This window comes from Pteropus vampyrus, unplaced genomic scaffold (assembly GCF_000151845.1).
Source record: "Pteropus vampyrus isolate Shadow unplaced genomic scaffold, Pvam_2.0 Scaffold10, whole genome shotgun sequence".
NCBI classification, from domain to species: Eukaryota; Metazoa; Chordata; class Mammalia; order Chiroptera; family Pteropodidae; genus Pteropus; species Pteropus vampyrus.
Genome location: NW_011888791.1, coordinates 2,564,159 through 2,578,935, shown reverse-complemented (window position 1 = coordinate 2,578,935; position 14,777 = coordinate 2,564,159). Strand labels below are relative to the sequence as shown.

At 35.4% G+C, this 14,777-nt stretch overlaps 1 protein-coding gene across 9 annotated transcripts in view; it reads left to right on the top strand.

Annotated features, from left to right (window-relative positions):
- The window catches only part of LRRC49 (leucine rich repeat containing 49), a 131,209-nt gene that overhangs the window by 46,198 nt on the left and 70,234 nt on the right, over positions 1–14,777 (top strand). For all 9 annotated transcript variants that reach the window (XM_011375842.2, XM_011375832.2, XM_023521916.1 and 6 more), the window contains one exon: positions 1,879–1,940. In XM_011375842.2, the coding sequence (XP_011374144.1) occupies positions 1,879–1,940 (62 nt within the window). The remainder of the gene's footprint in view (positions 1–1,878; positions 1,941–14,777) is intronic.

Below are 14,777 nucleotides of genomic sequence, written 5' to 3'. Positions count from 1 at the left end.
GGAATAAAATGAGCCCTACCACTAGTCCATCACTCTTCCTTCGCCCCACTCCCCTCTCATTTCTGGGAATATCAGAGAGTGGTAGCTAGTAGAGATGATTCAAGAAGTTTGCCAACATGTAGAGCCTATCATCTGCTGAGGGGATGATGGCTGCCTTCCTGTTTTATGCAGACTTATTCCTTGATCACGGTTGAAAAACTATAAAAATCACTAACTCACAGCTATGTAACAGGCTTTTCAGGAGAAGACCTGAGAATGGTAAAGCCAAAGGAATGGTATACATAGCCAGTAATTTGGCCACTGCAATTGTATTTGTTTTACACTTTTTAGAGTCTAAGGGGTTGAAAGAATGTTGGAGAATGATATGCAAGGGATATCATTTTAAAAGGAATATTTTTGGGAGAGTGTCTTAAGCCATGTTCACTTCTGTGCTCTCTCAAAAACCGATGAGAGGTGGCTCTGTCACAATTCTATCACTTCAGTGTTTTCTTTGTATAACAAGCTTTTAAAAATAAATAAATGAAACTTTTTGTAAAATCTGGGCTTATCTAATGTTAATGCAGTTGCCTAAATTCTTACTGGGGTCCTGGAAATGGTATTTTAAAAGGGAGGAAGAAAACTAAAAGAAAGTTATAATTTTCTTAAAGAAAAAATTTAGAACAATAAAAATAATTGTAGGAGGGAGGGAGGAAGAAAGATGATGACCTAATGGAAACAGTAAAACAATTTTTGATTTGGGTTTAAATACTGGTCACAATAATATGTAAAATGTATATATTTATTTTAACATTATTCAAACTCATATAACTAGGAATTATTATAAATTATGTTGCCCTTAAAAATGACAAACATTTTATATGAGAAGTGCCAGTGTATAATATTTTAAAGAGCAGAGCACTGGAAGTCTCTATTAAATGGAATAATGGAATCTTGTCCTATCTCAGCCTCTAGGACAGTATGTAATACTGGGTCACCTTCGTACCCCACTCCCACCCTATCCTTGCCACAACCTCAACTGTTTACCTTTTCTCACATGATTAATTAGGTTGTAGACTAGGTAATTGCTAAGCTTCCTCAAGATTCTGTTACTCTAGTATATGTCATATTTTCAGAAGGTTTGTGTCTTTTCACTTAATGAAGTTAGGTAGCCTTGTATTAATTTGTGTTTTTAAAAAATCATTTGGGCCAAACATTTAATATTTGCTGAATGTAACTATATTTAAACTGCAGAGAGTTTGCTTCAAGGTGCTGTACCCATACAGAACAAGGTAGATTTCCAATTACAAGAACCCCTGATTATTGTTTGGACTGGAGATGGCCCTTATAGTGCCCTTCAGTGACACTATGATCTGCTTTTAGTTTTATGGGGGCTATTGTCCTTATATTGGTTCATTTTTAACTAAGTGGTATATTTCCAAGGGTTTGAGAATAGTGAAGTAAATAGCTTTGAAATTCTCAGTACTGTTTGGAAAGCTAATCGCATGAATTTAAAATATAAAGCATTTGAACAGCTTCCTTTTAAAAATGATTTTTTAACAAAATTTGATCATACTATATTTGTGCTACAGTTGAAATGCTGAAGTAGCATTTTGGCTTCTTTCCCAAAAGCATGCTTAAAGAGGCTAGCAGCAGCATCTCTCCCTGTTCTCTTCAGTGTTTTTTACCTTGTGAGTGGTGCAGCTTGTTCTGCGGATGTACTGAACCCTCCCATTTAATCTGCAGTGGAGAAGAATGGAGCTCAATGTCCAGTAGAAATCAATGGTCTAGCAAGGTTGCAGTAAATAGAAATGACTATATATTTAAACAGCTGAGCAAGAAGACATTTATTCTATTTCTTTTCTTTCAACTGATGAATTTTTGCTTTCTATTTCCTTCTAGAGAGATGTGGATAATTTGCCCTGCCTCCAGCGTCTGTTTCTCAGCTTCAACAATATATCTAAGTAAGTGGAAACTCCCAACTTGTCATTTATTAATAATTTGATTGTATGGGTTCTAGTGCTTTAAATTAAGATTGTTTGTACCTTGGAGAATTTATTGGCATGTGAGATTTTAAACTGGAAAACAAGAGGGCCGTCCATGACAAGTTCTCTGTGGAAAAACAAAGCTCTGGTGTATATCATGTCCTCTAATGATAAAAGGATGAAGTTAGTATAGCATGTGCTTTTTATTCAGTTATACTTTAGAGCTGCTCTCTTGTAAAACGTGGAAATTTCAGCATATATTTTGCTGTCCTTTATTTGACACTTATTGCACTAGTCAGTTGAATTAGAATATCTTTCATAAATTATCATCTATAATATAGCTACTAAGCAATTTTGATATAGCAGGCTATATTTGTCGGGGCCACTTGCTAATTAGGCCACAACTTCTAACTTGGTATCCCTACTTAGAACTAATGCTCTAAGGGACATGTAAATGTATACATTTTGTTTTTCAAAGATTTGAAGCATATCATCCTTTATATTGTGATACAGTTTCATTCAGGGTCAGTGAGGGAGATTTCAGAACTGGAGCTGAGACAGACTTTCAGTGCAAAAGGACCTCTACTCCTTCCATAATTCTTTCCTTCTCCGCTTCCTCTGAGCCACTTAGTTTGAACTAGATTTATAACTACCCCTCAGTTCTTTAGTTTCACTTCAAGGATGTTCTTTGAACGTGCTTTTATAAGAGAGTAGGTATTAAGTGTAAAAGACTTTAGAGCACATCTCTTCCTAACCTCTAGGCCTTTGCTTCTGATTATTAAAAACTATTTTAATTTTTGTGCATTTTCTGTTTACATCTTTTCCCTTCTTCATCAGACTTAAGTGTTAACCCTATATACTTGTACTATATTTCTAAAGTTAGAGATTAAATCCAGATGGTGAACTTTGCAAATAGGCATTATTTCAAAGAAAATACCCTTAATCTTTCTCTTTTTTCCTCTCTGTGGAAAAAATATTCAAGTTTTCTGAAAGACTTTTTATCTTTTTTTCAGTTTATGTTGAATGCTCTTCCAGCTGCCTTTCAATCTTGTTGGGGAGGTAGGATTTATTTTCAATGGCTATGGAGGAGACACTCAAGTTTTCTTAGGGAATATCTGCTTTCTAAAGACCACTAACAGCTGTTCTGAGGGGATAGTTTTTCATTCTCAAAATATGTTGTTTCTTGTGTCTCACAATATTAGTGTTTTAAGGTGCTGCAAACCCCAACCTGTGGTTGAATTCACTAATTTCTTTCTTGTTTTGTTTATGGGGAGTAATTTAAAGAGATATAAATTCGGGTGCAGGGTTATGTTGTTCCTAGGTTCCCAGGATACCTGAACTTCTGAACCGCTGGTGTAATTGCAGGATTAGCTCAAACTGGTTCTATCCTGTTTCTGACAAGACCCGGACCAAAGTTAACAGATAACCAATAATGTGTGAACCTTCTTACTAACTGAATAAAACAAAGAAAATTAACTATTGACAGATCTTTTCTGACCACCTACTAAGAAAAGTTTTAAATTTAAGAAATAACTACATACTTGTGGAGGAAATTTCATTATTAGTACCCATTTAGCTACTCTTGAAGTGTTTGCCTAATGGCTGACATGTGATTCACCTTCAGACAAACATTTAATTGCATTTTTAAAATGTGATAGACATCATCTAAAGAGGGCCAACCAAAACAAGTTCTAAAAATAGGGGCTTTTAGGTTTTAACCAAGTTATTGGATTCTTAGAGGCCCATTTGCATAAATTATTAGGTACCTGGTGGAAATTCAGAAAGTTCCAAAATGTGATGGCACCCTATTGAATTCAGAGAACAACAACATGGCTTGAATAGGTACCTATATTTAATGGTGAACTTGGTAGACAAAACCCTTTTATATGTTTTTCTGCAGATATCAGAACAGTACATTTAAGTTCTACCAGTAAGCATGCAAGATATAGTTAGAGAACGAATGACAAATATTCATAGCTATGTATTCGAACGGAACCAGTGCTTCCGGTTAAAATATCACTCAGAGCATGAGGAAGACACAAATGAGTAATTATAATACAGTGAGTTAAACTTAGTTGTGGTGATATGCAGGGATATTAGAAAATGTAAATCAGCCTAGAAGTGAAGGAAGTCTTCTCAGAGGAAGAGGGCACCTGAGCTGAACTCTAAGTGCAGGGTAGGCCTTAGTAAAGTGGCGGATACTGTGACATTACAGGCAGGGAGCATAACCTGGTTGATGGAGAGAGCTCAAGGTGGACTCACTAGGTCTACCCTTTGAAGTTCTGTAGTGAGATCCTTGCTCTTCCCTTCTCCACTTCCTCTCCCTCATTCCCACCCCATACTAACCCTGGGCCTTCCTCCAACCCACAGAATGCTGTGGTGGGGGTGGTGGGAGTCCTGCCAAAGTACTTTTTGTGATGATCACCTTAAAAATGTTCTGTGATTAATCAAGATCAGTTAAATCTAATTTGTTCTTTAGACATGTTTATTCCGTTATCTACCTCTTCTTCTGGGGGTACTGCTTTTCTGGTTGATTTGTTTTTCTTGGCTCTCATGATGTTAATTTCCAAGTAGTCTGATTGTATTTTTTTCTAATGGTTAATCTTATTTTATGAATGAAATAAAATTTTCTTTGATTTCTAGAATTTACTTTTTTCCCTTAGAGTTAATACCTGTGTTTGTTCTCTAAACACAAGAAACAAACAAACAAAATGCTCTTTCTTTCTTTCTTTGTTTCTTTATTTCTGTGATTTTTGGATGGTAGTTCATATTTATAAATGAGAGTCTAGATGGAGTTGTTTCCTCAACATAAGTTTTTAAAAATCACCGTGAATGCAATTTGTGAGTACAGGATCTCGGTCTGCAAGAGGATATAGCCAAGGGAAGAGGGACCATGTCTACCCAGCTGGACTTCCCTTTGGGATATGCGTAGAAACTGGCCTTCTGGGAATGGGGTTCTTTTTTCATCTTAGTCACCAGAACTTACCCAGAGCGCTGCCCTTCTTCTCTCATCATTTTCAGTCTAGGGACAGTTCAGGAGTTAGCCTCTCTGAGAGTGAGAGACCGGCAGTTTGTTAGCAAACCCTTCAATAATTACTGGACAGCTGACTCATATATGCTGCCAACACTTGCTGTCTGATCTAGGGAATATTCTGAGGTTCTGCCGGCAATACTTACTAACTCGCAATGTAACAATCCTGTTCATTTTAGGCTCTTTAGCAATTTTTTACTAATTCCATCTGCTTTATATCTTCCAGAAATTCCTTAGTGTTCTGGTCTGCTGATGGAACTCCTCCTGGTTTTTTAGTACTACTATGGATATTTCATACTTTTGTGTTCAGTCATTTCAAAGACATTTTGAGAGGGTGGAGAGAGGTTAGAGCATGCGCTCATGCAGACATTCTCATAACTGTCCTTCATTTGAGTGATTTCTCCAAAGAGGCTGCATGTGAAGATATCCTTGGAAGCTTTGAAAATACGTAGTCACTGGTTCACTGCTGGGTAGTCTGCTCCAGTAGATTTGGAGTAGGGCCAGGGATCTGGATGTTTTTAAGACTTCTCAGATGATTCTGATATGCAATCGATGCTAGGTTTGGGAACCATTGAGTTATGGCACTCTAATGTGAGAATATTTTTTAACTTAGAGATTTCTATTTTATGTAAAATTTCCCTTCACAAGGAAAAGCTTTCTAAACAAAAATGTTTATCAGGGATAAATATTTGCTACCCTTGGAAGGTAGTTTATGATTTATTGCCAAAAACTGGAGTGTTTCATCAGTTTCATCCCTTTTCCACTGAGATATTTGCAAAGTCAAAAGGTTAAGTTATAATTGATTATTCTCTCCAGTCTCTCTCTTCTTCCATTCTCCAAACATAGAAAGTTTTAATAAGCTTTTTTAGGGGAGAAAGAAAAACAGAAGGAAGAAGGTTTATAATTCTAATGCCTGATGGCCTGAAAAGGAATGGTTGCTATTGCTTCTAGAACTAAGGGGAAAGGAGTGTCGTTGGGAAAGGAGTCAGATATAGTCAAAGTCAAATATCAGCTCAGGACTCTTGGTCTCATATACTCTTTTTTTTTTAATTGTGGTCAAATATACATAAATGTACCATCTTAATCATTTTTAAGTATACAGTGCAGTAGTGCTAAATAAATTCACATTGTTGTGCAGCCAATCTCCAGAACTCTTTTCATCTTGCAAAACTAAAACTCTGTACCCATTAAACAACAGCTGTCTCCCAACCCCATGGCAACTATCATTCTACTTTCTGTCTCTATGGTTTTGACTACTCTAGGTTTAATCGTACAGTGTTTGTCTTTTTATGACAGGCTCATTTCCCTTAGCAAAATGCCCTCAAAGTTCATGTTTTTGTACCATGTCTAAAAATTTCCTTCCTTTTTAAGACTGAATATTCATGTATTATTCTTGAGGTGGTGTGGAACAGACTAGAAACAGAGCTTGCAGAATGAGCCAGGCCTACCTCTCAATCCTTATTGCCTTCCCATAATGCCCCAGATTCCTGTTCCACTGAGCTTCCTTAAACTTATCATGTTCCCCCGTGCCCACTCAGTCTTTGTATCTACTGTGGCTTCTGGCAATAACATTTTTTATTGTCTCTTTGTCTGAATAACTCCTGAGCTTCCGTTAGATCTCAGATTAAATGACACCGAGATTTCTCAATCTTTCATATGCCTAAGAATTATCTGGAGATCCTGCTAAAATGCAGCCTTCTGAGACCTATCTTTCATAGATTCTAATTTAGTAGTTTTAGGTGGGGCCCAAGAATTTATATCTTTAGCAAATGTTGCAGCTGACTTAAAAATACCACTGGCCTGTGTTTTTCAGACTTCAAGTCAAAACTTATTAAGGGATCCTAAAATCAATTTAGTGCAAGACCAGAAAAATAAAAACAGAATAGAAAATACCAGAGTTTGTCACATGTTGTAAGGGTATTGTTTCATGAAAATTTTCCAGTTTTAATTATATGTGAGTATATATATGCATGCATTTGTATGTATTATTTTACTTAGATATATGGGAACCGGGTTACAATGTAAATATATTTCTCACTATAGATTGGGTTTAAAGAGTTTGAAAAAATACTCTGGGGTCTTGCTTCATGCTTTTAGAGATTCCTGTATTTCCACTGCGAGTGTAGTGTTCATAGTTTATTGTACTTTCGTTTTAAATTGTTCTGTCTGCTAGACTGTAATCTTCACCAAGGCCAAGAGGTATGTCTGCTTTGCTCACTTAGAGTCTCTCCAGCATCTAGCATGTATGTGCTCCTGGTAAAAATATTACTATTGTATCAAAAAAAATTTAAGAATAATTTAATCCCTCAAACAGAAAGATTTTTCTATATGGGCTAAGAAATTGTTTTGTTAGATCTTCTATGTCATCACTAAGTCATTTGGACTATGTTAAATGCCTAGACGTGTGAAGTTTAAAGGCTTGAACAATCAAAATTCTCTTGGCAGTTGTTTCTGGCTTCCACGTCAATTTGTTGATTAGTCAGTAAGGATCTTGCCCAGAACATTTAGAAACAAAAAACAAAAATCTACAGAAACTAAATCTTCCTGTTATTGTGGTATATCAAGGAAGGGTGGTAAGCATGTTGTGCCCTAGTAAAAAGGCAATAAGGATCTGCAGTATCTGTTGGGGAGTTAAAAACAATAATAAAACTGCCTAAAAATAATTTCCGTTTTATTATCTTCATGCGCCGGAAACTCTAAATCATGTCAGGGATAAAATACTCCTCCCAGTCAGTGTGGACCTCTTATACTCCTTCCTTCCCTTAGTAAGACAATGCCTTTTGGACTCTGCTTTCTCTTTGTGACGTCATTGAAAATTTTAAACTAGGTTTCCTTTTTCTTTTTTGAAGAAAGAATGCTGTTAAAAGTTCTCTAATGACCTCTTTTAGTAATTATGGTATGACTAACAGTCACTGGACTGCAAGCGTTGGGGTTTGACTTCTTCATTACAGGGCAAGCTTATCCTCCAGTCTATTTTCAGAATTTTATTGAAAATGGCACATAACTTTATGTTTATCAGGAGCTTGTTCTCCTTACATCTTTCTCAAGCTATGCTTTAACCTGTATAAATTATATATTCAGAGAAGAACCTATTTCTGTTTAGGAAAATCAGAGAAACTCAGACTGCTCTAAAGTTGTCTCTTTTAGTACTAGTTGATATTTTAAGGAAGAAATTATTTTACCGACCTTCAGAATATATTGATATTTGTTATGAACTCAGGTTGTTACGTAAAGTGTTCCTATAGCTGAGAAATAGGACTTTACTCTCATACTTCTCAGGATTGGAAGTGTGGCTGTGTCCTTTTGGCTTGAAGGAAATTAGTTTTCCTTAGTTCCAGGATCCAGCAAACTGATAAAATGCCTTTGCTTTTTTTTCCTTTGTGGCTCAAGTTAACAGATAACCAATCATGTGCGAACCTTCTTACTAACTGAATAAAACAAAGGAAATTAACTATTGACAGATCTTTTCTGACCACCTACTAAGAAAAGTTTTAAATTTAAGAAGTGACTACATACTTGTGGGGGAATTTTCATTATTAGTACCCATTTAGCTACTCTTGAAGTATTTGCCTAATGGCTGACATGTGATTCACCTTCAGACAAACATTTAATTGCATTTTTAAAATGTGATAGACATCATCTAAAGAGGGCCAACCAAAACAAGTTCTAAAAATAGGGGCTTTTTTTTTTAACCATTGCTGTTTTACTCCTTTGCCATAAGCAAAACTATCTGTGCTAAGGCATAGATAGTTCCTTAGTGCCTGATGGTCAAGCCCAGCTGCAGCTTTTCAATTCTTTTAGAAGGATTAAGCAAAAAGATATGCCCACAACTAACGATAGGTTTGTTTTACCATTTTAGACATATAGACTTTGAGGTAAGATAAATTTGTTTTATCATGTTCAGAGTTGATGTAATTATTGGATCTAAATGTATTTTACTGAAAACATAAAACTTTTACTAATATAAAATAAAAATGAACAATTTTCATATAATTTTTTTGTATACCTTATTTCAATATTACTTTATTGTAGGCAACTTTTCTTTTTAGAGAGCAAAAGTAGAAATTATTCTAAAATGTTATAAAATATTAAAATGCTTAAAATATTCGACTTCCTTTTCTTGTTTTTAGGATGTTTAGTTTGTTAAATGACTGTGCTGTTTGTAATACTTTGCATTCTAATATCAAGACATGTTAGAATTTTCTACACTAAGCTAAGGATTATACAGTTTTGTTACTTAATTTTCTCTGACTATTGTTTTATATTTGTGTTGTAGTCAAAATGATTTTTTATTTCTGTTAAAGTATTTGTTGATCTCATGCTAGACAGATTACTGACTACACAGATAGAATATGACCACCATGATACCATGTACTCTTGCCAAGAGGCAGTATTATTGAAGACATTGGAGATTTTTTTCTGATTTCAGGGAATTAGCTTTAATGCTGTTCACACAGCAGAACTTTGAAATCATAACATTATCCTATTAAAGCTCTGTAAATAAGTAAGCATTAGAAACCAACTTCTTTATATGTCTTATATTCTTTATAGTATTTTGTGCAGTTATAAATTTTATAAATTGTTTTTGCCTTAAGCTAGCACTTTAAAGTGAACAGAGTATATTTGCTTCATATCTTCTAATTTACTAAGTTGCATATAGAATTTACTGCCAAGAGAAAATTACTTAAGTTACACAACTGAGGTTAAAGGCTTCATTCAAATGTGTTGTCAGGGAGCCCCCGAAAACCAGGTGGTAAGTCTCCAAATGAAGCAGGGTCAGAGCTTTTAAAGGATATTGGAAAGTTGAATATATGTGACCTTGTAGTCTTAGCATAGGCAATTTTCAACTTTAACCTCCATTCGCAGTTGGGGTTGTTCCTCTTCCTTTCCTCTTGCTTCGGGACTCAGTAACCATCAGAATGGTATTTTCTGAGGACTGTTTTTGCAAGCCCTGTGGTTTACTGAAGAGTCAAAGTTTTAGGGCAGGGGTAGTCGATAGTAAAAAAGAAAAAAAGGAGGGCAAAGGTACAAGGCAGTGGAGAAACTGGGTACCCTCTATCATGTTTCTTTTATTTCTTTTGCATTACCTTTGAAAGAGAGAAGGGCAGAGAAAAAAATCTATTGGATAGCCATTACTTTTTACTATTATTATATGTCTTATTTTATCGTCCTTTTTCTATCAGCATCAACAGTCCTTTAAAGCATCTTTCTCCTCTAGGTACAATGCTACCATGGATTTTATTTATAACATTATGAAGGAACTTCCCAGTTGTTTTCTAGATACTCTTACTATAATCATAAAGTTTAGTTTTTATTAGTGTAAAGGTAATTTATTTGTATATGTATGTGAGTTTTTATAAAAGGAAGGATTCCTGAACTAAAATTAAACTAAGGTTCTGTGAGCAGGGTGTTTGCACACTTAGTCTCAGAGTGGGTTCACACATACATAACTGAGAGGCTGATAGCTATTCATGGCAATGAATTAACATTTTTAAAATCATTAGCGTATCAAAGGCCCTTTTGGTTTTGCTAATGTGAAGGTTCTAGAAATTGCAGGAGAATTTTTGGTATGTATTAGGGAAATTTTGAGTCTTAAAATTACTCTTGACTACATGATATACTGAGTGTGGTTGTTTCTAGGTTCAGAAACAAATAGGTATGATGAATTGAGATCAATATGTGGTTTATGATTTCTTTTTGTAGTTTTTGTTGTCCTACAAATGCCAAGAAATCCAAAATATATTCAGAAATAGATTTAAGGTATAAGTAGATTAAACCTAAAATGCAAACAGAAATTAAGGCATATAAATAGCTTCCTCCGTTGCTATTCCTTATACTTGTATTGCAGAAAATTCTTCTAAAAGGGGTTTGAAGTAGCTTACAATGAAAATTTCCGATACATAAACATTTGAACATTTAAAACAAAGGTAAATGGGTACTGAACAAATTGATTGGTTAATTTCAGGAAGAAAACAAGCTTAAAATCAATCATGCCCAAACCCCAAATGTGTACTTCTACCTACAGAACTTTTAGGTTTGATCTATTGGAGGAATTTTTGTTCATCCTTTATGATTCAATCCAAACCCCACATAAGTAGAATGATTTTCTTTTTCTAAAACCTCTACAGTATCTCTTAGAGTACTATAATATCCATTTTATATATGTCCAGTTAGGCCATATTTAACTTATCATAATATCTGTCATATGTGCCACATAGTGAGCATGTAATTATTACTGTTCTAATTAATGAATAAATAAAGCCAAAGTTTAAAGCTATGTTTTTCAGTATTCATTGATTATTCTTAACAGTCCTATTCAACATGTTATCTTATTTAGTTGTCTGAGGATTCAGTTTGCAGCTAATTCATCATGGCTGTTCCCTGGTTTATAAACTGCTGAAAAGTAAATAAGATAAGAAAGCCAAATTAAGATTATTTTATAGTAGAGTTGGATTATTAGTAATAGCTGTCACAAGATCTTCCAGACCAAAGGCGCTCTTCTGTGATTGAAGGTTTCAGTGGGGATACTTTTTGAACATTTAAGTAGATTCAAAGTTGAGTCTTGGACAAAAACTTGAGACTTTGCTTCAGTTAGTTCCTGAATCATGATGCCAAGATAACATAGCCCTCTTCTTGATTAAAAATAGCTACCTGATTTTCACTACCATCTATGTCATCTCTGGGACTGTTTCTATTGACTTTTTTTCCCTTTGATATTACATTTTCTTGCTTCACTTGTCTGGCAATTTCTTATTGCATTTTGGGTATTGCGGACGTTATGTTGTTGAGAATCTGCATTTAGAGGCTCTTGAGTTTTGCTCTGTAAGGTAGCTAACCTACTGGAGAATCAGATTGATCCCGTTGAAGCTTATTTTTAGATTTTTTTAGAGTAAGTCTAAAGTAATGTTTATCCTATAACTAGAGTAATCAGTTTTTATATACATATTTATTTTATCCTGACAGTAAACATAAGAATTCTGGATCAGAGGCTGACTGATATACCTGCAGAATATCTTGTATTGGTTTCCCATGCCCCATTTTCCCTGGGGGTTATATGATGAGGGCAGGTATCATCTACATATACATGGTGGGGAGTGTCTAGCACATGAGAGAAACCAAAACTTATTAATCTTGGAGCTTATAAAGGTGCTGCTTGTACAGCTGTGCCTCTTCCCCTCTATGGAAGAGAGAATGGTGGGGGAGAAGGAGAAGGTAAATTACCCTTTGAAATGTAAACAAATGGCTCCCAGTTTTATTACCTTTTGGAGTATGAACACATAGCTCTGGGAGACAAATTTCAATATCATCCCAGAAATCTCTATCTATACAATCACCGTGTAACCCAGGTGCCATTTTTCTTTGCTAGAAAGCCATGATCATGCAGAAACAGGAACATCTTCACATTGTTTGCCAACATAGAGTAGGCCTATACCTAAGTTATAATCCTTCGAGGGTCTCAACTGTATAACCTGAATGTTCACTGAAGTCTCTTCACATTGTCTAGTTGGAACTCCAATGTCCCCCAGATTCGTATGGCCTATAGGTACTCTCTTCCTTTCACAGCCTCTCAATAGTTATATTTTGCTAGGCTTCTTAGAGTCTCTCCTCGTGTTGGTACATGCTAATATTCAGACAAATACTTAAGAGACCCATGTGCAGATTTCTAGAGATTTTGCTCTACACAGCTCCCTCTTCTCCACTACCCGCTCCCTCCAAATTTCAGCAACCTCAGGAAACCCTAACTCTGACCTTTGTTTCTTCTACCTAGTGAGACCCCTGTTCTCTTTTTTATTCCATTTTCCTATGCTGTGATCTGGAGAGTGTCTCCAAGTGGAAGAAAGCCAAGATTAATGTGGCTTTCATGTGTTTCTCAAGGATCACAGCCCTATGCTGTCTCTTCAGTACTTGCTTCGTATATTTTGTGCAGTCTCATAGTTGTTTACATTGGGAGAGTAGTCTGATACTATCATAGCCAAAATTGCAAGTTCCTTCTATTAGATTTCCAAATTTTCATGTTATATATTATTTTTGCCATCTAGCTGCCTGGTACTAAATATGAAGTTCCTTTAAATCAACAATACTGTATTCCTTTATCCAAGAGCCAGTGGCTTAAGCTAATCCTGAATTGGTAAATGTATATTTCCTGTCAAAAGCCTTACCGATATTTAAAATAAACAGTTTAAAAGTGGGCTAAAATCTGTTCTTAGATTCTTTTAACTCTGCTCCAGTATCATGTTATTTGTCCAGAAAACTTCACGTTTTACCTTATTACTTTATTTCTTTACAGAAATGCCTTCAAAACTTATCATTTAATATATTCTTACCTTTATTGAAGAAATTGGTGAAAGAACTAGTTAAACCAGAAAACATTAGCTAGCGAAAGATACTATAGTTGATCACAGATTTTGTTATGGGTCAGAGAGAAAAGGAAAGACTATGAGTGTAGGATTAAGTTATCAGGATACTTTCTCAGATGTACGCACAATAAGTATGTCTGAATATAGTCATTCTTGAGTCTATGTTTGAGAGTGCAGGTCGTGTTATTCTCAAAAGAAAAATACTTTTTCCTAGTTGTGATGGAAAAATACCTGTAATCTAAAAACTGTGTTAAATTATTTAGGAATAAATTTATAAGGATTATATGCCTATAGAAGCTGCTGACTTTTGATGTTTAAAGAGATAATTGATAATCATACCCTTCCATTCTACTCTAAGTTTTGAATCAATTGAAAAATATAGGAATCAGACAAATGGAGTATAGAATAGCAGAATGCGGTTTAGATATGCACCTATAATCAGGGTTCCTAATACATCTCTCCTGAACTGGATTTTCAACTCACTGGCAGAAGAATTTGAAAACTGAGAGCTACCTCTCTGGGAGGAGTGGAGCTGAAGAGAACACTCCAATCCTGGAGACTAGGTGACCTGAAAGAAAAATAAGTGAACCTAGGGTTATTATGTGTGCACTTCTCCTTTTGGGAGTTTACCTTTTAGGAATCGTGTATGTGTATTTGGACGTGTGAATAGGTTATTAGAGAGGTTGAATTACTTGCTTTTCTCCATATTAGATTTTAGTATTAAAGCTGACTTTTATTGAGGGAGTTTGGAGTTGGAATTCTCTATGAATGAGCATACCTCTGGATTCTTGTTCTTGAAGGAAAGTGAGTTAAGTAGACTTGTTTGTTCTGGACACATGAAAAATATCACAGTGACTTAATCACACACTCACAAGACATCTTAAAGGGTAGTTTGAAACTGTCGACCCCTCTGTAGGAATTGTGTTTTGATAAAATTTCCTTCTTTTGGCTTTAAAAAGGAATCGACAACGGCAATTGTCGATGCCACGTTAGAGACCATAGTGTTTGGTTTAGGAATCTCCTGGGAAGCACTGAATGAATCTGTAAGCCAGATTCATAATATTTTTTTCTGTAGTTCCTTTGATCTTATCTTTGTCATTGTTGTTGTTGTTTGTTTGTTTGTTTGTTTTTTGTACTTTGGGATATTGGCTTGCGATTCTCCGTAATGACCCACTTGTGGGATCATAAGAATGATGCCAGTTTTTCATAGCTTTCTGGGTTCAGGATGTAGGGCGGACTCGGGATATCCAGAGGATGGTAGTCAATAACTGATCCTCCGCCTTCACATCCTTTACTACTTTATTAAAATATCTTCTCCATTTCTTTCATATAAAGAAGTTAAATTTTCTTCCCAGTTGGTTGTTGAAAAACATTGATTGTGCATCTCTATGAAACACCAAGTAAGGCATTGTGGGGAGTGACAGAGGA